At 38.5% G+C, this 25,102-nt stretch overlaps 1 protein-coding gene across 1 annotated transcript in view; it reads left to right on the top strand.

The window, feature by feature from the left end:
• Positions 1-25,102, top strand: part of LOC134529536 (putative fatty acyl-CoA reductase CG5065) — a 61,596-nt gene that overhangs the window by 35,175 nt on the left and 1,319 nt on the right. Inside the window, exons 3-8 of the mRNA XM_063363732.1 lie at positions 282-530; positions 12,543-12,688; positions 18,025-18,134; positions 19,184-19,376; positions 21,872-22,108; positions 24,471-24,728. Coding sequence (XP_063219802.1) covers positions 282-530; positions 12,543-12,688; positions 18,025-18,134; positions 19,184-19,376; positions 21,872-22,108; positions 24,471-24,728 — 1,193 coding nt within the window. The remainder of the gene's footprint in view (positions 1-281; positions 531-12,542; positions 12,689-18,024; positions 18,135-19,183; positions 19,377-21,871; positions 22,109-24,470; positions 24,729-25,102) is intronic.

Below are 25,102 nucleotides of genomic sequence, written 5' to 3'. Positions count from 1 at the left end.
CGAAACGTGTGTTAATTTTTTGGTTTGTTTTTATTTATTTATTTATTTATTCAATTTTTGTTCTGTAGATCCCATATGGAGGTAAGGACTCCGGGATATAGAACAAGTCAATTAATACAAATATATATATATATATATATATATACAAACAAACTGTACAACCACAAAAACTAAACATTACACAGTACTTTTACATTTCGAAAGTAAGAAAGAGAGATTAAAATTAAAATTGGTTGAATGAAGTGCACACCCCGAAGTTGGATGCGATTGTGTCTTTGAAGATCTTCGACAAGGTGAAGCAGCAGAACCCGGAGGTGACCAAGAAGGTGGTTGGCATCCCCGGAGACGTGTCCTGCCCAGACTTGGGCTTGAGCGAGAAGGACAGGGCTCTCCTCTGCGACAACGTGTCCATAGTGTACCACGCAGCAGCCACCATCCGGTTTGACGAGGCTCTCAAGACAGCGGTGCTGCTGAACACGCGCGGCACCAAACTGATCCTCGAGCTGGCCAAAGAAATGAAGAAGTTGAAGGTGGGTTTATGTCACTACTTTTAGAGTAAACTCAAGCTCCAGGCCGAATGTACAAGGGTTATTTTTTTTCCAACCTCCGATCGGCTGTAATAAAAAAACGGGAATGAATTGGGAAATTATTTTAATGTCAAAAGAAACGTACATCTTTACTCTATTTTTCCACATAATCACCGTGCAGATTGAGGCATTTGTCGTACCGATGCACCAGCTTTCCAATACCCTCTGCATAAAATGATGCCTCCTTCCTATTCAGCCACGTTTTAACAGTGCCCTGCAGTGTGATTACAGTTTCATTTCTCCATGGCATGCCCACTAATCGATACCCTAATCGCTCGTACACGAATCGACACGTCTCGAGTGTTTACCCCCTTCCACCAACCATGTGGAGCGGCCAACTCACACCTCAGTTGTGTTTGATCACCCTCCTTACAGTCCGGATTTGGCACCGAGTGACTATCACCTTTTCCCCACGAGGACGACGCTTCAACACCAATGATGAACTGCAGAGCACTGTTAAAACGTGGCTGAATAGGAGATGTGGCTTATTTTTTTTCCATTAGTATAGCCGTGCGAAGCCGGGTCGGGCAGCTAGTTTATGATAAACGCTGCCGATGATTGGACTAGAATCGAAAAGAACCAAAAAAACTTATTCTCGATCTAGCCAAAGAAATGAAGAAGTTGAAGGTGGGTTTCTGTCACTACTTTTAGAGTAAACTTAAGCTCCAGGCCGAATGTAGATATTTTGAGTGAAACTTTTCCCTGAATACTCTAGGGGATGGAGTGAGCCGTGAGTTGGAAGTTGAAAAGGTGGCCTGGAGTGTAGAATTTATTTGAACACTAAGCGAGACTTTATGATAAACGCTGCCGATGATCGGACTAGAATCGAAAAGAACAAAAAATAAAGTGCGTGTGTGGAGTCCACTCACGATTGAAGTGAAACTTATTTCTTATTGGGTATAGCTAGAGATAAATTAGTCTCATTTTCAATCACACTATTCTGATATAAATGAATGATACTTATTGAGTTAATCTCACAAATCAATAAATAAATAGTAGATACTTTAAATTAAATAAGTATGGTTGTATAAATCTTTAACCGTTACGAAAACTGAGGAGTAGACTAATGTCGAGGTCACACAGAAAGCTACGCTATGTTCGCTGCGCCAGGTCGAGGTGTCCAGACAGATCAGTCTATTTCGCGATGTTGGAGATACGCATCCCGTGGGATTCAAGTGATGATTCCGACGATGATAATATTCTACTTTCTCTTGCAGTATGTAAACGTAAAAAGAAATGGGTTCATGAAGTTAATCTAGAAACAATAGAATTTAAACAATTTCATCGTTTGATGAAGCGGTTGCTTGTGAGGACAAAACCAAATTTATGGATCATTTCATAATAAAACCAAACTCAGTTTGATAGCATTCCTTTGAAATAATACCCCAGGAATTGACCTGCAATATTCTGCCTTATATATTATTCCATCGATTTATTCCTTAAACATGGTTATTTTCGTAATCCTTCAATTAACTTTGTCATTGACATGACTATATAAAGCACAATACTGAAATAAAAAAACTGCATAAAAAGCAAAAGTAAAAGTACGGTGCGATTCCGGGCGAAAACAGATGTTTTTTGCTTATCTGCGCATGCGCGAAGTCATCGACGTTTAGAAAAATAGCTGAGAACCAAACACCTGGCGATGTCGCCCTGATCGCCAGTATAGCGAACACGGCTCGGTGTGGCCAGTGGCACCTGAGATGCAGCTGGCTATATTTTTCTCGCGTAGCGAACATTGCGAACATAGCTAGCATAGCGTCCTGTGTGGCCGTAGCTTAACACAAGCAGCGTAACGAGAGTTCCGTAGCATCGCTGCTGTGTCATTTCTACCTCTCCCCTGCCGTTTCTTCTCTTCCGGCCGTTACTACTAACACATAGCTAGAGACATGCAAAATTCGCGGATTAATTTCGCGATAGGCTAGCATCAAAACCACTATACCTTCGTACCGCTTCTGCGATTGGCCCACATTTTATCTGGGGAACGGTGAGCCAATGGGAAACACTAAACCAAGAAAGTGCCGAATTACAGACAGCCTAGTTGAGACGTCTCACACGTCAGTAGCCAATGAACAGGTGTCATTTCCGCGAGTATTTAAAGGACTGTGGAGTCCATCCTATCGGCCCATTCGACCGCTAGTGCATGCGTCGGAGTGGCGTCGCCACTGACGCACTCTCCTCCTCTACAGGTTTCCCCACCACTTACCTAGCTATTCCCCTCATGTGATCAGAATTTTCGTAACGCTCGAAAATCGTTACCTATTCAGCAAAACGTTTCTCTTCGAAAAGTCTATATTTTGAAGGTGTGCTTGATTGATACTAGTACTAGAAAAGAATGTGCCCGATAATGTTGAAAAGTAAAATACTTATTGGATGTTTATTTTTTTCGAAATGAGATATTAAATTTACTGGAGAATTCCAGAACATTCAAACGCTCTAGAAAGATCTGAGCATGCTTTGCTATAGCTCTATGGTGACTAGATTTTGAGTTCACTCCCAAAATTGTTCTTCAAACATAATCTGAGAACGTACTCTCACTAGTCATCGTTAGCTGTCCGATGGCTCATCTTTATCACATTTTATCTTATATTCCACACATTTATAGCTGTTGGTAAAAGGGCTTAACGTTATTCTGTTAAAATGCCGTGACTGTTTCCGAATAGAAACCTACAGGATTGATTTTAATAAGAAAGGTTTCAGCCTTCTCTTCTTAACTTCAGAGTGAGGAAAAATGAACATCTTTCTATGCACGGACTCGTTTTCATCGGTTGAAAATACCGAATGTTTAACAAAACGAAAACTCTGAAAGCATTTTTATTTGATAATGCATTTCAAGCTGATAAAGACAGAGTCTTTCGTCACTGTGCAAGTCAAAAACGTTACCAATAATATTCACCAAACTGAAGCAAGGAACGTTACGAATATAGTTTTGCCAGATAATTACACCGTATAGAAGCCCTTTCTTTCAGACAATTACTGTAACTTGATTTTTCAGGGTGTTGAAGGTAAAGTTTTGTAGTGCACCAAGCTTGGGGTGGGAGCAACACGCACCAAACGGAGAGTGAACATTGACTGGTTGGTGCGTTCATGAGGAGTTTTCGATGTGGACTAAAGTTTAAACAGGGGCGCAGTTGCCGTGAAACTGGAAGAAAACAAATGAAAGTTAGGTTTTGCTTTGTTGCAGTTAACCTCAATACAATTTCTCATTTTCAGGTGAATAAATGTTACATATTGTTATTAATTTCTCTATATTTTGTATTATTTTGCTGTGTTCCTAACCTTCCTTTGCATTCCATTTTGAGACATTTTCTACCTCTTTTTTTTTTTACTTACAACTTCCTACTGCTTATTTCGATTAAACACTTTTAAATTTGCAATTTTTTTTTTTTTCGTTTCACTTCCAGTATGATTCTCAGTGTACGGTAAACTTTCAATCCGGGTTAATTACTCCAGTCCACAGTATGCTTGGTGTGTATTTATGAATGGTTTATAATTTAATAAATTTAAATGAGGTAAGACTCAAACTCACGACCTCTGATTAAGCTATCAGTATTAGTCGTTTAGTTAGCTGTGTATCGTTTGAGTGTTGTGTGGGTATGAGGCGAGTGTCATGTAAGTGCTGTATGAATGCACGTGCGTCGTATGTGAATTGACGTGAGCACCGTGTGGTCTTGAAAGGGATTGCAAATAATAGTCTCATGCATACACAACTGAGATGAGAGTAAAGGCGATGCTATTTAGCTAATTATTTTTATGGGGACATAGGACGCTTGATTTGTGGTAAAAAAAAATTGCTCTTTGATAATTTCCTTTTTTCAAATAATTTTTCTTACTAAAAATATATTGAAAATTTTAATACTTGTCAGTTGTTATCTCTGCGATAAACTACCAAATGGGGATTTGTAAATTTTAAACTTTAGAATAGCAATTTTCAAAGATATCGCTAACAATTAAATTAAAATTATCATTGTGACCTTCAAAAAAATACTAATAGAGCAATACAACTACTTTGTGTTTGGAAGTTTCAGGAACTAAAAATTTGCTGTATCTATAAAAATTAAAACCAGGGTACCACATATTGTTAGGGATGTCATATTTTCCTAAAGGTCAAGTCATTCTTTTCAAATTGGTGATACGAATACTTCCACCAAAATAAAAATTTAAAAAAAACTGTTACTGCTGGGTTCTAAGAATTAAAGTTAAAGGATTAAAGTGGAGGAATAAAAACCAAAATATGCCAGTAGTATACTAGCCAAAAATGACTCAAAATTGGCCAGAGTTTGTCAACATTTGCCAACAAGTCGCCAAAATTCGCCAAAATTTCCAGTTTTTAGAAAAAATCTTCCGCCAAAATATCTAAAAAAAATATATACGTTTGACGTCTTACATGACCTGGCATCATAGTCCGAAGACACTTGGCCTATTTGCCTAATTTTGTACAAGGCCTGTCTGGAAGGTATTCTAAGTATCGAGTATTGAAAAATTGGACTTCAATTGTAGGCACAGCAAAAACATATTTATTTCGTCGGACATGTATCTTTTGTAAAGTCGTTTTTCGTGTAGAGAATGGTTAGCAAACTCTACGAAAGGTAATTAGAATCATATTTAAATGTTATTTTAAGTTTCAGCTACTCCTTTCACTGACTGAGAATCAAACCAAGGATGGAAATCGGTAGAGTCAATCATTATTTTAATGAGTAATTTGTTTCATGATTTTTAGAATTTTGTCCCAATTTCTAGGTTATTGTAGCGAATTTCCAAGATGGCGGTCAATATGTTATCATCGGCTTACTGGAGGCTGGTAATCTAGGACCTAAGCTGCTGTTAGGATTTTTCGCCATATATTATTGAATAAATATTTTTTACTTAAAATTAACTTTTTTTACAATATCCAGAGAAAAGAAAGGACAGGAATCGATTAAATCAATCATTATTTTAACAAGTGTTTTTGGACGGTTTTTGGAATTTCCCCCGAATTTATAGCTTACTAAATATAGATTTCCAAAATAGTGGCCAAGATGACCAACAAGATGGCGGGCACCCTGGCAATAAATAGTTACTGCATCATAGTGGGTAAAAATTAAACCAATATGGTGACAGTGCACTATAGCAGGGACGTGTGTACAACATAACACGAGTGCTCCTGGTAGCAAGTACTGAAAATAAAGATGGCTGCCTTCAACAGACGAAAACAAGATGGCGACTCTGATGTTATAAACAAAGAGGGCGGTCTCCAGAATATGAAAACATGTTGGTTGCTGTGATGTCATAATCCAATATGGCGGCCTCCAGCAGACGAAAACAAGATTTTGGATGACGTTATACTAGCTGCCATAATATATACATTGGTATTAGTGGTGGGAGGTTAGTCTGTCGGTGGCTTCTGTGGAGGGAGGATCCGTCGTCATTTTTTAATCGAATGACTTCGCCGGGTTTGAACCTATTGCTTTTAGTAATATTTTTTTCCCGAATTTCTGGATGAAAATTACGCATTTTAAACATGGCGGACTGTTTTCAGAATGACAGAGGTTTTTTATTTTAAATTTTTATAATTAATTAAATTTTTATTGTTTTTAATTTTTGTTAAAATCGTATAATGTTTATGGATTTTCAAGATGGCGGCCATAACGAAAATTACAACGATGATGACCCTATTTAAAATGGAGGCCACGACACTCTAATTGTCAAGGTCATGACCTCGGTGGCTCAGGACCGCTAGACGATAAGGAATTTAAGTCGCCATGAGGAATTTTCGTTTTTGAGGTTTTTCGAATTCCAATTTTTTTAATTTTTCAAGTGCTATTTCCCTCAAAAATTGAATTTTTGGAATTTCAAATATGTTAAGTATTTTTACAGAATTTTTTCCTAAAAATCTAAACATTTTGGCGAATTTCTTTTGAGTCACTTTTGGCAATTTTTGGCAGTTTATGGCAAAATTTGAAAGGTCTAGTCTAAGTTCAAGGTAAAGGTTATCTAAGATGGCCGCCGTGGCCTCAGATTGCGGTCGGTCATTGTTCTCATCCAAATCTACATTCCGACTCCAGGGTCAGTACCGAAATTTATTACTACTTATGCCATCATGGTTTCAAAAGTCATTTGGCCATTACAATTTTCTAAAGTTTAGTAATCATATTTGGTATTATTTCAAATAGTGTGCTGTTCAATTTAATGTTCAATGTTAATTTTTTTAAGTTGCTGAACAAATAATTTACCTTTGGCATTAAACTTATTTCAGTTTTGGGTATTATTATAACTGTAATAAAATTCTAAAAGAAAATCTAGATTATGTGAATATCTTATGTTAATGTTCTCTGTCTTAACGAAATAAACATTTCCTGTGATAAAATATAATAAAATGTGTGCGTGGAGCCTACACGCGACAGAAGTGAAACTTCTTGCTGATTATATTATAAGGTATAGGAGGTCGCAGATTAAATATATATATATATATCAAGTATGTGAGTGCTAAATTATGCTAATGCGCAAGAATGTAAGCCTGGAAGTGTACAAGTTTAAAGTGTGCAGTGTAAAGTATGCATGTGGGCAAGAATGCAAGTGTGCAAGTAATTAAGTATGCAAGTTTGAGAGTTATGCAAGTGATTAAGTGTGTAAATATGCAAGTTTGCAAATATTAAGTGTGCAAGTATTCAAGTGTGCAATTATGCAAGTGTGCAAATATACTAGTGTGCAAGTATGCAGGTATGCGACGCTGCATGTATGCAAGTGAGAAAGTATGCGAGTGTGCATGATTGCAAGCATGCAAGCATTCAAGTGTGTAAGTATGCAATCGTGCAAATATGTGGGTGTGCAAGTATGCAAGTGTGTAAGGATGAAATTATGATAGTGTGAAATTATGACGGTATGCAAGTGTTTCAGTTTGCAAGTATGCGAGTACGGAAGTCTGAAAAAATGCAAATGTAAAATTATGCAAGTTTTCAAGCATGTACGTGTGAATGTACGTGATTTTGCAAGCATGCAATTGTGCATGTATGCGAGCTTGCAAGCATGCAAGTATGCAAGTTTGCAAGCATTCAAGTATGCAAGTTTGCAAGTATGCTAGCATGCAAGTATGTAAGTGTGCAAGTATGCGAGTGTGCAGGTTATGTGAGCTGGCAAGCAGCAAGTGTGTCAGTAAGTTTCGTCATTTCTACCTCTCCCCTGTCGTATCCTCCTCTAACGGTTCCCCCACCATGTAACTCACTGTTCCCCTCATCCGATCGGAATTTTCGTAATGATCGAATATTGTAGCCCCCTCAGCAAAGAAGTCCCACCTGTGTTTTCGTACCATGTGCGTCTCTGCCTGAGGACGGGAGCAGATAGCAGTTCCCGAAACGTCGCTTGTTTCTGTTTTAGAAAACTGTTGTGTTTGTTTCGTCTTTTCTTTTTGTCGTGTTTCTGTCTCGTTTTGACTGTTGTGCTGATTTTTTTTTCGTTCAATATTTTTGTGCTGTCAACATTTGAGGGTTTTTTTTCGTTCTCTTCTGTTCTTTGGAAAACTATTATGTTTGTTTCGTCTTTTGGTTTAGCTGTGTCGTTTCAACTGTTGTGTAGAATTTTTTGGGTTCGGTATTTTTGTGCTGTCATCATTTGTGGTTTTTTTTCGTTCTGTTAGTCCATTTTTCTTTGTTTTTCTTTGTTTGTTGACCATATTCCTGTTGTGGAGTATTGTGTGGTGTTTATATCCTGACAACAGCAATTTTTTGCTTAATTTGTGTTTTTTTTTATCATTTGTGTTTTTTTGTAGTTTTCTTCTACAGACATATATGTGCTTAGCAATGGCGTATGTCCAAAAGCTTACATCAAGTCATGCACTCTCATTGCACAAATCTTTCAAAGATAAAGAAAATCCCACTTCAAAAATTGTGATTGCATGAAAACTATTTGACCAATATAGAATCTCTCCGTTACAATCTGTCTCTCTTAGATGAGCGGACAGGAAACTGGTGTGATTTTAGACGGTTAATTTCCTCCGCACATCGCAGAGGGCTTGCGGGCAGCATCTAGGCGGTATCACAGGGAAGGAACAGGCGTGGATAAGGATGGGTTATATTTCGCCACCGGTAACAGGCGGTTTGCGGGAAGCATCGAGGTGGTAACACAAAAAAATAACAGGCGTGGAAAAGGAATGGTTATTTTTCGTCGCCGGTAGCAGAGGGCTTGCAAGCAGCATCTACGCGGCAACATAGGGAAGGAACAGGCTTGGAACAGGAAGGGTAATTATTGCCGACGGTAGCAGTGGGTTTGCGGGCAGGTGGTAACACAAGGGAGAAACTGGCGTGAAACAGGACGGGAAACGCTTCGCTGCCGGTCGCAGGCACAAGGGAGGAACTGGCATCGAACAGGACGGGAAATGCTTCGCTGCCGGTCGCAGGCACAAGGGAGTAACTGGCATAGAACAGGACTGGTAATGCTTTGCTGCTGGTCGCAGGCACAGGGGAGGAACTGGCGTAGAACAGGACTGGTAATGCTTTGCTGCCAGTCGCAGGCGCAAGGGAGTAACTGGCATAGAACAGGACGGGTAATGCTTCGCTGCCGGTCGAGGGCTTGCTGGCAGTTTCTTCGCGAGAACAAATGACGGACTTGCGAAGAACTGGGTCAGGGTCTTTTTCGCCGCATGTCGTAGAGATTTTTTCAGGCAGTGTTTAGAAGAAACACAGAACGGAATGACATAAAGCACGACAGGTTCTGTTTTGCTGTAGGACGCAGTGGGCGTGCGGGCAGCATCTATTTGGAAACACTGGGGAGAAACTACCATGGAACAGTACGACTTCTGTTTCACCGCAGGTCACATAGGACTTTCAGGCAGCTTCTAGAACATGGAAGGAACGGGCTTGGAGCAGGATGGGTTCTGTTTCGTCGCAGGTCACAGATAATTTTCCAGGCAGCATTTAGAGGGGAACGTAGTTTGCCGAGGGCTTGCGGGAAACGTCTAGGCGGGAACACAGGAGAGGAACAGGCATGAAACAGGACGGGCGCTACTTTGCTGAAGGTCGCAAAGGGCTTGCTGTATCTGGGTCAACCAATCACATATGCCGAGCTACGTTTGGCCAAACCAACAATCCAACTTAAAGAAAGGAAATTTCTGTTTGGCCCACAGCTGCAGCCAAAGAAGAAATATCTCCTCTCAGGCGAGAGTACTTATTTAAAGTCTAGAGAATTTCCATGAATTTCACTGGATAACTGCTACCCTAAAGATGGCGACTGAAAATTTTTTATATTAACGTCGGTGATATCTTCGCCTTTGGCACTGCAAATCCAAAATCAATTTTGTTATCAATTTACTGGGGAAACTCCCAAACACCTAATAGTAATGACTAGTCTTTGAAAAAAAATTGCGAGTGCATCCAAGCAATAAGAATATTAACAAATATTCAGTACTAATTTTGGAAACTAGGAAGATGATTTAAGTTCACTTTCTCATTAACAAACAGTCACGTCTTTGTAACTGTGGAAGACAGACTAACCGGAAATGAGGAACTATTACGCAGGTTAACCACAATGTGCAAGTCACGAAGTGAAAGTATGGTTTCCCCCATCCTAGCTGTGAAGTTTTACTTACATGTCAGGTACCTACTATTGAGCAGTTATGTTTCTGAAAGTGTTGCCTAACTGTGGAAGTACACAAAAGCGCTGGAGATGAAAGTGACGAAGCTGTTAAGTGTGAACAAAATGTGATGTCCTCTTCTCTCTATGGAAACCTGTAAATATGAGTGTATGTACGGAGTTGAGTGTATGTAAGGGGTTGAGTGTATGTGCATGTGTACACATGTGATCGTATACCACTGCAGAGAACTCACGTTTAACTAAGCGCTTCAGAAAGTAAATTTAAAAAATATATATATTCTCTGCCCTTAATGGCATTGAAGTAAACGCAAACACGGGCAGTTTTTACATCCAGTAAAGTTGGCATTAAATCAAGTGCAATGTTAATAATGCTTAGCTACTGATGTAGGTTTCTTTTTATTTGAAAATTAATTTTAAAGTTTGGTTAATGATTAACACATTAATCTTTGTGACAAGTCAATAGTTCCACTAGAATGACGCATGCGTTTAGGTCTTTGTGTCCATGTCGATGTTGTATTTTCCTCCTGTATTTTTCTCCTTTCAAAAAGGCATTCCAAAAATGTTCGTTTTAAGTTAAACCAAATTTATTTCCTAGTAATCGAATTTACCTTTATAAATATAAGTAAAATGAGGCGTAACTTGAATCGTTTTTCATCTTTATGTTTTACGTACACGAACTAGTCTTTATACGTTATAACTTTATTAAGAACTAACTAGGTACAGTAAGAATTTTCGTGAAGACTTTCACTGTATTGTTCTCATCCATTATGGATAGAAACCCGGGAATTTCACGGATTTCATTTAGTGTCAGGCTTAAATTCACACTATATTTATACTTTATCCTCATATGCTTTTCTGTTGGCTGATTTCTTACTGTAGAACCTCCCCTTATTCTGAGTGGATCTTTGTGATTTGGCCATACTACTGCTAGCTGGTAGTTGACTGGCACACAGTCGTAGATGGAAGTGGCGGAACAATTCTGAACCTATCATCAAAGCAATGGTAAGGTACAGATGTTTGCAGTCTTACTGGTGATCAAAATAATCAGCGAAATTTCCGTGTCTCTAGTTTGAAATTTTAAGGAATACAATGAAAATATTTGTTAGACTTCTCAGTCGTAATTCTAAGATATTTAGTCTGTAAAATGTTTGAGTTAATAATTCATTTACTGGGATATGTAGACTGTATAACACTTATGAGGAAGAGAATCCGTGTAAACTTTTATTATTTTTAATATTCATGAAATTCAATATTCCCTAATTTTCTTTATAACAACCGATAAATTTTAATATGTATACTGTTACACCAATAAATGATTTTACTCAGTTGTCTTGCTGTTTCATTCTTACCACATTTATAAGTTGACATTCAGCAAAAAGTTTAACAAATCTCTTCAATTAGAAACAAACTTAAATGCTATTTTGAAAAAATTCAAATTACCCAACATAAACTTTATTGTTTTCATAACATTTTTTTTCATCCTTACCAATGAAATACACAATTTCAAGTTAACGTATCTCTACACAAACTTCTTAACATTTAGCCCACTAAATGTAACACCCACTCCAAGTTTGGTGTAACATTGTTTATTTATTTATTGGACTTTAAACTGAAATTTTATCAGTAATACTGTTAGCAGAATACTTCTGGTTACAAGCATTGGTTTAAAGAAATATTTGCATCTGTGACTCCAGCAGACACTTCTGTGGTGTACTTTCTCTTGGTGCTCCTGGTTTCTCCCCCGTGCAACCATGCCAGGCCCATCAACTCATCCTACCAACCCAGGCTTGCTAAATCATTGTGGACGTGGTCCCAGGCGGAAACAACTTGATGATGTTAGTTTATTTTTAAGTTTGTAATATTGCACACAGGGGAAAAAATTTTTGACTTCTTCTCTGGCTCTGGGCCACCTACCTAGTGGACCGTTTCCAAATGCAATTCATGTAGTGAGTGGTACTTAAACTATAGTTGATAGAACCTTATCAGCCCTATCTATTATTCGTACCATATAATTTTTTTAGTAATAGTCAAAATCTTAAACAAACCTGGTGGCAGAAATTGGTTTCAATGTTTTCAACGAATCTTGGGTGTAATGGAAAATTTTGGAATCTAACAGAATCAGGTAGTAGTTTTCTGCCGACAAAAAGACAAAATTACGATTACCAAATATTTTAATGCCTGAAATATTTATAGTTAATGTGATTTGACTTCCTAAACTTCTTCTGGACACAGTAATAGTTTTCGTTGTCTTGGTTATTGCAAAACACCAGATTTAAGAAACTGGGCTCACCAACTTTTCCCACGAAATACATGTATGAAATTGTTACATGCATCTTTTATTTTAAGTCAAGGAAGACGTCTTGTCACTTGCAAGTCTGTACTCTGCCCTAGGCTTTCGTGCACTTGTCGACATCCTACTGCCACCTTCACGAGAAGGTCCTCTACGAGAAGACATATCCTCCGCCTGCGGACCCTCACGAGATCATCGAGTGCATGGAGACCATGGACGATGCTGCAGCTTGTAAAGTTACCAAAAAGTAAGCCACCATAGTTGTTCCACGCGCACAGATGCTTATAGAATTATTACACTGCACTTGTATAAACATAGCTTTACGTGAATATTTAGGACCCACCTACGATGGCAATAACCCTGCCTGTGTCAGGTAAACCAAAACACTGTTGGTGTGAGTATTCCATCAGATTCCATTGCAATGTTCGGATTTTCAGTTTCTTTTAGTAGCCACCTGATTGGTGTACAGAGCTTCGTGCATCAACGCACCATTTGCAAATCGTTCAAAATTTATCAGATGTGTCTTATTACGAACAGCATTTAAGAGCCATTGCATGTTTCTGTGGTGGTATCGTTTCTTGGTTTTGTTTTAAAAATGTATTTTATGGATAGAGAAAATAAAAAAGCTAAAAAGAACGTTTTAGGTATATAAATTTCAGTATGCATCAAGTTATCGTTGTTATCGTTTTGAAAGAAATAAGGAAGCGCTTTAGGCGGCTCCGGCAGGCATATCAGTGCCCGGTCACCTCTCCACCCAAGACAACCTTTCGGCATGCTGCGAACAACTATGGGTCCCAAGCGGTCACCATATAATGTTTCGTTGGGAAATAAGCAACAAAATTTAATGCAGGCTCTTTGAGCAGTTTCGTAGAAATTCATTTGGAAGGTTTTAGAATCTAGCGTGTTTTCCGGGAAAATGTCCGCCTCTCAACGCCTTCTTACTCCCTGTACCTGCACTTAAAGTTATAACCAGATATTAACTTGCTAGACTTGTTGTTATGAGCCCATGAATATCCGGACGTAAACCGTTTGCCATATACAAAAGGACAAAGCTGTGGGTCACCGCTTGGGGTTCTCAGGACTGAAGGAGGTTACACCAGCAATGAACGCGCGTACTAAGCTATTTCAAAGACCAGAGCCCCGAGATGGGTCACGTCGTGTTATGTTTCAGCCGTGTGAAGATTTTCAATTTCAGCCATGCAGTGAAAAAAACACTTTTTTAATATTCAAAAGGACATGGTTCGAATCCTAATACAAACATCCTAGTTTCAGTTTCCCATGGGTTCCCACAAGCACTCGGCAGCTGCTGTGATGGTTACTGACTGTAGGCTACGGCTGGTTACTTCCCCAGGATCCCTTAATTACACTGGTTAAAATGATAAGAGAATCAGACAGACATTATTGGGGTATCCGACACGCATAATTAGAATATCAGACAAAAATAAACATGGAATCAGACAAGATATGTTTTTAACAGCAGTACAAGCTGCAAGGAGCATCTACTGAGAGTATTTTGGAAAAAGGAGGCAGAATGCAACGCTGCAGCAATGTCCCTTGCAAACAGGAACAGTACGCAAGGTGTCATCTCAAACTGTCCGTAATCGTTCGTAATGGCGTGTGTCCCATTAACAAGATAGCATAGTACAGCTCGTACAAACTGGGTGGAGGGACATTGTGGATGAGGGTACGCCGAAGGGAGTTCCGTTTCTTTTCTCCGATGAGTCGCGATTCAATGTGGATTTCGTTAAACGATGTGTTATCATCTGGAGGGAACGTGGAACACGGAACGAACCAGAATGTAAATGGTTTTAATCCTATAATTATTTTTGTCTGATTATCTGATATTTTTTGTCTGATCCCCTAATTATTTTGGCCTGTTAATTTTCTGCGATAATTTCTACAACATGATCGTCGTCGAAGCCATATAAAACTCATTTAAATAACTATTTGTTCAAAGTGAACTTGCACAAGATCTCCAAATCTTCGTATATAAAGCTCGGTTTATTTTGCCCAAAGTTGCTTATAATTCGTCAGTTGGTATCGAGTAACTTTAATTTGTAAACTCTACTTGAAAAAAAATATTTTTTTTTCGACTTTACTGTTTCTCTGCGGGTTACCACTGGGACGTCTTTGGTGAGATATTCAGACATGACTTTTTCTTGCCGCATAGACATTACCTCTTTCTTCCTACTAGCCAAGGTCACGCTCCGTTGAAAATGATTGTTTGTTCTCAACGGCACGACCCCGCCGTAAAGCTGTTTCTTCCGCAAGCATGAATTGTTTTGCGGTTGAAGCAGGTAGAGCGACGCATGCCAGTGTTCGCCCGAGTCCTGCGATGCGGTTGTGTGACGTGTTCGCGCTTCTCTGAAGTCGTGCTGAAGTCGTGTTGAAGTTGCACGTGTTGTTTCCCCACTTGTGATCCCCACTTGGCATCTGCCGAATTACAACCACATTTCCTGCCAGAAGTCACGCTTGAGTACCAGCGCTGCAGTCTGTTGTTAAGACTCGCCTACACCATAGATAGGCTCGTACGGGCCCGCGAATAAACAGGTGTTCAGAAAAGATTTTTCCATATTTTATATATTTTTTGTGATTAAATCTTATTTATTTATTTTTTTGGGTTTCATGCAAAATAATTATTTTCTACTGCCGTATGCAAAGAAAAAATCTGGGAATAAGATTGCCTTCAGAGTGCTACTATCTCACATTACACTGAGCAAATATATAATATCCGGCCACTACGAGAGTGCTATTTATTCTCTGGCCCCTAGCTGGTAAAATGCGGACCATGATACCATGTAGCCGTGATAAACTGTGTAGCATGGTAACAGTCTTGTGTCCCAACGTTGACAAACCAAGGCTGTAATGTTTACACGGTTGGCAGACAAACAAATTAAATAAATAATAATTAATTTTTTTCACAAATGCTACCTGAAACATGGATACGTCGATACGAAACAATAACCGCACGTTACAGGTATACAAAAAATACGAACAAAAATTCCTAGAATAAAGTGTCTCTAATGTAGTAGTTAATATCTCATCAAATAGTTGGTATGACTGCCAGTTTAGAAATATTTAGTATGCGTTGATTATATAGTCTATAGTTTTAAATTCACTGGTTTGATAGCAATACGGCTGTAAGTATAATATCTAATTGTCAGTCGTTATTAGTAATAAAAGCACCCGTAAACTACTAGATTTAAATTTATTTGTATTTAAAGGTATGGAACACTAGTATAACTGCTTATTAGTTTCAAATGAAATGCAATGATAACCTGAAATTTTTTTTTAAATTTGTTATACTGAAGTGTTTAGTGTTAGAGGTTTACAACACCCACGTCCAGTTAGACAACATACGATTCACATATTGTATTCAGACCAGCGAGGCCGTCCTCAAAATTGGTACAAAATACATAACATTATTTCGTGTTTTCCAAAAACACGTTAAACGTGTTGAAATGTAGTTCAAACCTTCAAACAATCTATGTGCATACCCCACCATTTTTAAATTCTAACGTTGTGGCAAAATTTACATCTATTGTTTATTAGTGGTTTCCACTAACGAAATTTAAATAACGTTTTGTAAGACTTATGATGATGATTTATGTTTAAAAACATCAATATATATTTTCTGTTACAAAAAAAATTTTTAATGCTTCTCCATAAATATGAAATTTTTGAGGTTGTCGAAATCTTTTTAAAAACATTTGTTGTAAATGAGTCAAAATTCTTTGAGTTTTTACACAAATAATGAATTAATTTCAAAAAAGCCTTGCTACTAAAACCTATAAAAAATTTTGTAGAAGGATTTGGGCAAAGGACATACGGGGATTGGTGCTGTGGTACTACGTCATGGTTCAGTGACATGACCCCAGTCGCCATCTTGAATCTGCTATCTTTAAATTACTTTCACCTATTCGACCTTGAAATATGAAAAGTCAGCATAAATTTTTAACGGCACGTAAACCTTGACATCCTAAATATGTCTATAATTGAACCAGCACATGCTAAACGGGCCTCAGTCCAAGCAACCCAGTTTTGAGAAAAACGAATAAATCTGTCTCTAAGCAACCCTTTTAGCGTACGTTAATAATTTCGCTAACTAATATTAGCTAACCCACGCGTGTGACTCAATCCCTTTTAGCATAGATAGTTGAAGCTATCCTATAACATACGATTTTTATGCTTAACTCACTTTGCCATTTTATTGTGACTGAGGCCCTTTTAGCATGTGCCGATTAAATTAAACATTAAAAACATATTAATAAATGTTTAAATAAATACATTTTGCATGCTCTTTTTTAATAATATTCAGTAATTCATTTTAATATAAGCATTTTTGCGAAGTTATGAGCAAGAAACCATCTGCCATCTGAAATAGTAAAAAATAGCAGGTGGTTCCTTGCTCAAAACTCTGCAAAAATGGTTTTATTAAAATAAATTAATGAATATTAGTAAAACAAATTTTTCTAGTGAACTTGAATCTAAGTTCTTGTTTCAAATTTTGAACCAGAGCATAGCTTATAAATGGTGTAGCATCTTTTCATCATCATGTACCTGGGAAAAAGAAACATTTCAACACTATCAAGGCCTAAATGCAAGGCTCCTCTTTCTCATCCAATTAAAAATAGAAAGCTGACAAACATATCTTCGTTTAAAAAGAATAACGTAAAAAACTTTTAAGCCCCAAAACAGTGGCTTTAGTGACAGGTGGCCATTTGTAAATACATGTGTATCAAAATCCTGCGCATTTAGATATTTTTTTGCATTGGTCGTTGGATCAACTTGGTAGAAGACAAGTTATTTGACCACTTCTCACCCATGGCATCACACCAAGACTCTCAGCCATGGAAAAAAAAAAAAAAAAAAAAACAACACTTTGGTCACAAGGTACCATTCCCAAATATACCTACAAAATTGTTTGCATTGAAATATTCGCTCATTATTTATATAGTGCCAGAAATTAATTTCTAGTTATTTTTTTCAAAGAACAGGTACCGATTCCTGATTTGTAACTGTGTAACTAAAGGCACTCGACATTTATCACTTTATACAGCAATTCTAACGGGTAAACCAATACCTAATTAACACAAAAATTTGGCATTTTTGCATAAACTCACTGTCGTGAACATCCTTAATGTGTTTGTAACGTGTTAATGCACGCCTAATTTTTTTTTCATTCTGAAATGTTGTTTGTTAGGGATAGAATACTCTGAACAGCGAAACATACCGAGGCCATGATACTAATCGAACTAAAAAGCCGAAATGCCGTGGTGTGCCCTTCAACTTTTTGGTCACATCTTTAAGTTCCCTCACAGCCAAGGACTCGCCTACACTACAGTCAGTAGGATACAGCATATACGAACAATGTGTCTACAGGTGTTTGACAATCCATAAAAAAACATCATGCAGATTATTTGTTTAGGCAATTTAACAATATTAATATAATGTTCAACTGATGCATACAGTTGTAAAAAGAATTAATTTAGTTCCAGGGATCAGCTATAAAAATTATATATTATGTCAGTGATAATTATGAGTATACGTTTGGAGCTACAGACATGAATTGTATCGTTCCAGGATCCTCGGTGAAATTCCAAACTCTTATGCATTCACAAAAGCTCTGTCCGAAGCACTAGTAGCCGAGCAGATTGAGAAAATGCCAGTTATAATTCTCAGACCTTCAATAGGTAAGTGGAATTTAAGCATTTTTTATAAGCTGTAAGAAACCTTACAGGTTGGAATGATAGTTGTGTTAGTATGTTTTTTTTTAAGTTACTTCGGATCACTGATACATATTAGAAGGCGTTGTTTTGTTTTTTAATTGCTGGGTTAAGTAAATTTCATGTAGTGGTATCGTATTTCTTCTTGGGGATAATTTTTTTAATTCAACTGTGCATTCCATAAATGTTTGGGGAATCATTTGTTACAAAGCACACTACAAGAAAATCAAGGCTTTAATTATTGTCATAGTCTGTATAAATTCAAATAAAAATACAGTTATGTTATATTATATTATGTTACATTATGTTATGTTATATTTTATATTAAATTTCTGGTCAGTGTAGTTGGTTATTCTTTACTAGAGTGGCACTACTTGTGCAGCGATGCAAGACGTTCCAACAAGCTACACTTAGAGCCCGTCTACAATAGTCCGAACCTGTGCGTGGTCCGTGTCCTTATCCGAATGTGAGTGACGTCACATTGTCTCACCGAAAACTGCCCTGTCCACAATTGCGATGTCCGATGTCCGAATGTATTGATTTCTAAAGTTGTTACCAGAGCGCAGTAAATGTGCCAAACCAAATGTTTTTGTTTAATGTTTTGATGCTTTGTAGTTTGAGATTGAACTTATGAAAGTTGTGGGAGTTCAATATTATATATTTATTCAGTAAGGCAAAGTGGCTCTTCTTGATTTACAACAACTTCCATTTCCTTCAATAACGAAAACAAACACCACGTTTTCAAACGGGAAAGTGGAAATTCAAGTATCGTGAGTGTTCTGTTCTTTTTCTTTGTCCGAAGTACACAGGTTGGGACAAAAAGTTCAAATTGACGAATGTCTTCGGACCAGGTAGGTTCGGACCTTCGCCCACTTGACGCATGACGTCAGAGGGTCACGTGGACCAATCAGCGACGAGTGTCCTTCGGACACAGTTTAGGACATTGCTATTGTAGACGGGCCTTTAGCCACTCACGGGATAACTTACCCGTGCTGTGTCTCCACGCGTGTGCGCAGTGATACCGGTGTGGAGAGAGCCGCTGCCGGGCTGGACGGACAACATCAACGGCCCCACTGGTCTGCTGATCGGCGCCGGGAAAGGCGTGATCCGCACCATGCACTGCAACCAAGAAGGTTACGCCGACTACCTCCCCGTCGACATCGCAGTCAACGGCGTCCTCGTTTCAACATGGGACTTCCTTTACAACAAGTAAGCCTCCCTTCGCATCGGCTACGTGCATATTTGCCAACATATCTTTAAAAAAATAAAAATCTTTCACAAACATCGCGTAAAACAAGATTGTTTGAACAAATTGCGCACGCTTTTGTTTGGCCTAGGGACAAGGCCATCGCTAAAGACCCGGAAATTTCGCGAATTTGTTTGGCGTCACGCTAAAATTCAAAGCATTGTGTTTGCTCTACCAACGTTTGGCTAATTTGTAAGTGAAAACCTTTTACTGTCATTAATCGGCACTATATGATTCGTTTGTATCAAAATAATTGGGGTCCAATCATGAACACAGGGCATACGCATGACGATTTGCTTTCTAGCTTCCGATCAAATGAATCCACGAAATGTCCATGCCTCAAGCCATCATTGTTGAAACAGAAAAGAGGTGCCACTATAAATGTTTTCTTGGGGGACATCAATCGTAATTTGCGTTGGCATCTATTGTTATAAAGGTAAATTTAATTATAAATTTGCTGTCACCTCGTCCTTGCTCAGGGACGTGGTCTATTTTTGACACCCTGATACACCTGGCTCCACCGGCACCGCTCTGACTTGGGCGAAAATAGGTTACGTAATGGGATGGCATCCCCTGCGGTCAATCTGAAGAATTAATGATTTTTGAAAAGGGTTTTGCGAATAAAAACTGAGCAAATTTTATGTGGGGAAAATGGGAATACGCCGTGAGGAACGTATCAACCGACGACTGTTTCGCCACATTTGCCAATCGCAAAAATGTTTGGTGTCTGGGTCCGCTGCGATGGAACACTGATGGTCTTTGTGAGAGTCGATTAGCGACTACACCACTGTGGCGAAACACTGATAGGCCATAAAATTAGCCGTTTTTAAAAAATAAAAAAAAATAAAACTTAAATTCAAAACATGTCTTCGAGTATTAAGAATTTTTTCAAAAGATTTTAAATCCCCACGGTGGACCAAATTATTAGATTCTGTGACTTAAATTTTTCAGTACGCAATCATAAATAACTCCATTATTGATAACAATTCAAAATAAAATCTAACATGCTATACTTTTCGGGAAAAAACATTATTTGGAAGACTAATGTTCCAAACAATTTTCAATCAGGCAAATTTAACTAGACATACTGTAAGAAAAAAATTACGTTGCTAAAAAAAAGCAATACATTTGAAAAGATGGCTAATTATAGCAAATAGCTTGATAATTTAGCAAAGTAACTTGTTTTACAGTGTGAATAGTCAAAGTAACTCGATTAAAAATGGTTGCCACATAAGTTTTGCAAATAATATTTTCTCCAGAAAGTATAGCATGTTTGATTTTATTTTTAACTGTTATCAATAGTATATTTATTTTTAATTGCGTAGCAAAAAAATTTTACGTCACAGTATTTAATATTGTGGTGCAGATTGGAATATAAAACTTATTAAAAAAATGCCTATAACTGTATGAACTAAGCACTTTTTGAATTTAGGTTTTTAAATTCAAAACCACGATTATTTGGCCTATCAGCCGTATTCGGCTTGGCGTTGAGTTATTGTACATTCTGTATATATGTATAATTTTATTATATCTATCCTAACTGAAGCACCCGGCGTTGCCCGGCCTTTTCACAACATCTTTAGGAGGTTTCTGTTAGGATAGGGATGGGTTTCTTTTTTTTTTTTTCGAAGTGTTATGTACATTATATTTTTATTTAGATAGAAAACGAACAACCGAATAAACTTTATTTGATATGTTTTGAACCTTTTCTTGCAAGGCTTTATGGTATATTTTTCGGTTGTCCATCCAGTCTGTAGAAAAAATATATAACTGCTGGGCCAAATCTTAATAAATTCACGTAGAGTTTTTCTATATGAAAAACATGGCGTTTACACATAGTGATTATAATGGAATGCTTGATAAAAAGATTATTTTTATGTAATAAAAATTGTAATCAATATTACTTCAATTTTGTTGGTACAGCGAATGCAAGATGGATGGGAAATTGCACTTGCTTAAAATCGAAAGACAACAATGCAAAAACCGTTTCCAGGAGACAAATAAAGCATAAACAATGCGATAGTGAAATTTCATCAAGATGTACCTAAATTCTGCTTTAAGGAGTACGGAAATGGGGGATGGGTGTGGTTTTCCAAAATGTCACGTAGCTGTGATATTCCTCTTGTTTCGAAGGTCAATTGTGCAAAATTTCATCCATATCGGTGTAAAAATAGAATTGTATTAGAAACAAACAAACAAACTTACAAACAAATAGAAACATTTCCAGTACTCCCCTTTACCGACCGCATTTAAACATCTAATCTACTGTGACGTTATTAGAAACAGAATACACGATAAAGACCAGAGACATTGGGAAAATAATCAGCCATGGTCTATGCCCTTTAGTAAAGTACCATCCCAGCATATGCATGACTACACCACCCCACTCTCTAAAATTCAAAATGGTGAGATGTATGTATTTTTTTTTTTTGTTGTTGTTCATGTTGTTTGTACGCAGGTCGGATCGGCGCGTGTACCACCTGACATCGAGCGCTGAGATCCAGATTTCGTGGGCGGAGATCATCGAGCGAGGGCGGCGCATCACGCAGCGCGTGCCGCTCAACAATGTGGTGTGGTACCCGGGCGGCTCCATGAAGAAGAGCCGGCTCGCACACCTCATCTGCGTCTTCTTCTTCCACTTCCTGCCTGCCATCTTCATCGACACGCTCATCTTCCTTTCCGGCCACAAGCCCATGTGAGTGGTTCTCGCTGTGCTACATCGGGCCAGGTGACTCAGGGTGAGGCAGAGTCAGGTTCCAGATATCACGGGCGCAGATCATCGAGCGAGGGTGCATGCCACTCAACAACGTGGTTTGGTAACCATATGGCTCAATTAAAAAGAACCAGCTTGAACACAACAGCTGTATCTTCCACTTCCTGCCTGCCATCCTCTTCGACATGCTCATCTTCCTGTCAAGCCACAAGCCCATTGAGTGGTTATCGCTGTGCTACATCGGGCCAGGTGACTCAGGGTGAGGAAGAGTCATGGGCACAAATCATCGAGCGAGGGTGCATGCCACTCAAAAATATGGTTCATTAATCAGGCGGCTCCATAAAAAAGAACCAGCTAGTCCACAATATCTGCGTCTTCCACTTCCTGCCTGCCATCCTCATCGACACATTGATCTTCCTGTCAGGCCACAAGCTCATTTGAGTGGTTTTTGCGATACACTCGGACCAGGTGATATGGTGTAGCAGGGTGAGGCAAGGTTGAGATATTTATCTCGTGGGCGGAGATCATCGAGTGTGGGTGGCACATCACGGAGTGTGCCATTAAACAATGTGGTGTGGTACCCGACCGGCTCCATGAAGAAGAGCAGATTCGCACACAATATCTGCGTCTTATTCTTTCACTTCCTTCCTGTCATCCTCATAGACATGCTTATCCTCCTGTTCGGTCACAAGCCCATGTGAGCAGAGGCATCGGTGCAGTATTAGTTTAAGGGATCACAGGTTAATTATAAATGGTGAAGAACCCTGATGTACGTACCATTCTTTTTCGGTTCCCAGTCTGAGCTATTTCTTTTCATTATTTTTGCAACAAATCGAGGTTTTTTGTCAGCATTATTGTAAAATGACTGCTTTACAAATTTAATTAGCACACTAGAGTATAATTTAATCTAATATTTATTCTTGTGATGGTTCCGATTTTACGAATGATTAATGATTTTATCCCTCCTTGAAAATTTTGGGTGGTACATCGTATCTCTGAAAATTCCCTCTTCCTTCCCCCTTCTTTATTCTATGACATCACCCACGCTTATGCATGCGCTTTACGCCGGGTACACATTCGGACCCCAGGCGATGCAGAATGAAACATTCGCGCATCGCACATTGCAGCGCAGTGAAAGGTGCGTGGTGTGATCCATGTCTGTTTTCTGTGTACTAGGACAATGTGCAATAGCTCGTGTTGTTAGTATTATGGCACACATTCTGCTGGAACGCATTTTGAATATGAATTACAGTTACAAAAATCACCAAACGCCAAGTTCCTTCGGAGCTTGTTTGTCGAGTGTTCTGATCTGATCACCACTGTGAGCCTGGTTCACTTCTCGGCAGATAAAACCAAGATTTTTTACAAAAGGGACGCGCTGCGGGCGTTGCCATGAGCATGTGGGTTTTCTCAGAGCTCTCCCTTGTCCTCCATCCATTCATTCCATCAACACTCCATTCTCATCTCATATACTTCACGAGCTTCAAGATCTTATTTAAACTATATAACAGTAAATTGATATAATGGCAAACCTACCGTAACTCAAATCAATTAGTTTGTCAATGTCACCCACGTCTTTGCCTTCAATTCTCTCTTTTTATAGACTTATTTTAATGTCGAATAGTACTCTTATATTTACTTGAAAGCATAGCCTCTAAAAGATTTCCCTCCATGTTTCACTGGAAATTTCAGCAAGAAGACTGTGACTCATATCACGCACTTGTACTCTTGACTGCTGTTCACAAAATATATAGTGATTCGGTCACCCTAGACATCTTATTCATCCTACCCCTCTCATTTTTACATCCTCCAAGCCATCACCGTAAACACACACTGCACTATAACCATGAAACTGTTAACCTTCTGCAAGCAAGTGTCATTTGGCTGAAAATATGTTGAAACTGCTTTATTGATAACGCTAATTTATGAGGACTGAGTTTGTGTCAAGTTTTTCGGAGCCTTAAACCTCTGTGCATCAACTGTTCAAAAACTATACCTTTACTTTGTATGGTGCATATTGAGCTTAATCGTACTATTAAAGGTTTTTGTGCTGTGACATTGTCCTCAGACATTACTTTCTCACTAAAGTATTTATTTTGCATCAAATACGACAAATGTTAAATGTGTGTGAAAGAGTATTGCTGTGGAAATTTTTCAAGATTTAGGTCTGGTCGAGAGCTAGACGAATACACATAGCAATGACAAAGGAACGAGTCATGCCCTATTCGCCCTGCCTTTTTCGGAAGTGATGTCTGAAAACCATGGCTGCCCGAAGTCAGAAAGGATCCAGAGTTCTACCGTCGCGCAACCTCGCAGGATTCGCACGACAGTGTTTTTGTTGCAGCATGCTCCGCGTCCAGCGGCGCATCAACAAAGGCTTCGAAGTGTTCGAGTACTACGCCAACAACCAGTGGGACTTCAACAGCGACAACGCGCAGGTGGTGAGGAAGCTCATGAACGACAGAGAGAGACGGGAGTTCAAGATCGACAAGGAGGGGCTGGACATCGACTCCTACTTCGAGGACTGCATCCGGGCGGCGAGACTGTACATCTTGAAAGAAATGCCTGAGACACTGCCCGCGGCGCGGAGGCACATGGCCATGTGAGCAACTGTTTCGCTTTAAAGGGAGTATCCTGAATTATTTTGCTTCTTTTAATTCTTGTTTTGGCACATGGTATTTAAATCAATTCATACTATAACCATTACTTTATTTACTTTTTTTTATAAACTTAAAGGCAATTTTTATGTCAGTCCTAGCATAAACTTAAAGCATGAAATCATGTGGCATACCTACAGTTTAGGATTAACCGTTTGTATGCAGCCATCTTCTTAAAACACTTTATTTTAATTATAGCATTTATAAATCAATACGTATTAGGTTTTTACAACACCCTGAAAAACTTGTTTCTATGGTTTTGTAAATCCTAATTTTTATAGATTTCATTAATGGTATGTTAAATATGAAGCATTTTAAG

This window comes from Bacillus rossius, chromosome 2, assembly GCF_032445375.1.
Source record: "Bacillus rossius redtenbacheri isolate Brsri chromosome 2, Brsri_v3, whole genome shotgun sequence".
Classification (NCBI taxonomy): domain Eukaryota; kingdom Metazoa; phylum Arthropoda; class Insecta; order Phasmatodea; family Bacillidae; genus Bacillus; species Bacillus rossius.
Note: the sequence above shows the minus strand (reverse complement) of the source record. Positions and strands in the feature narration are given on the sequence as shown.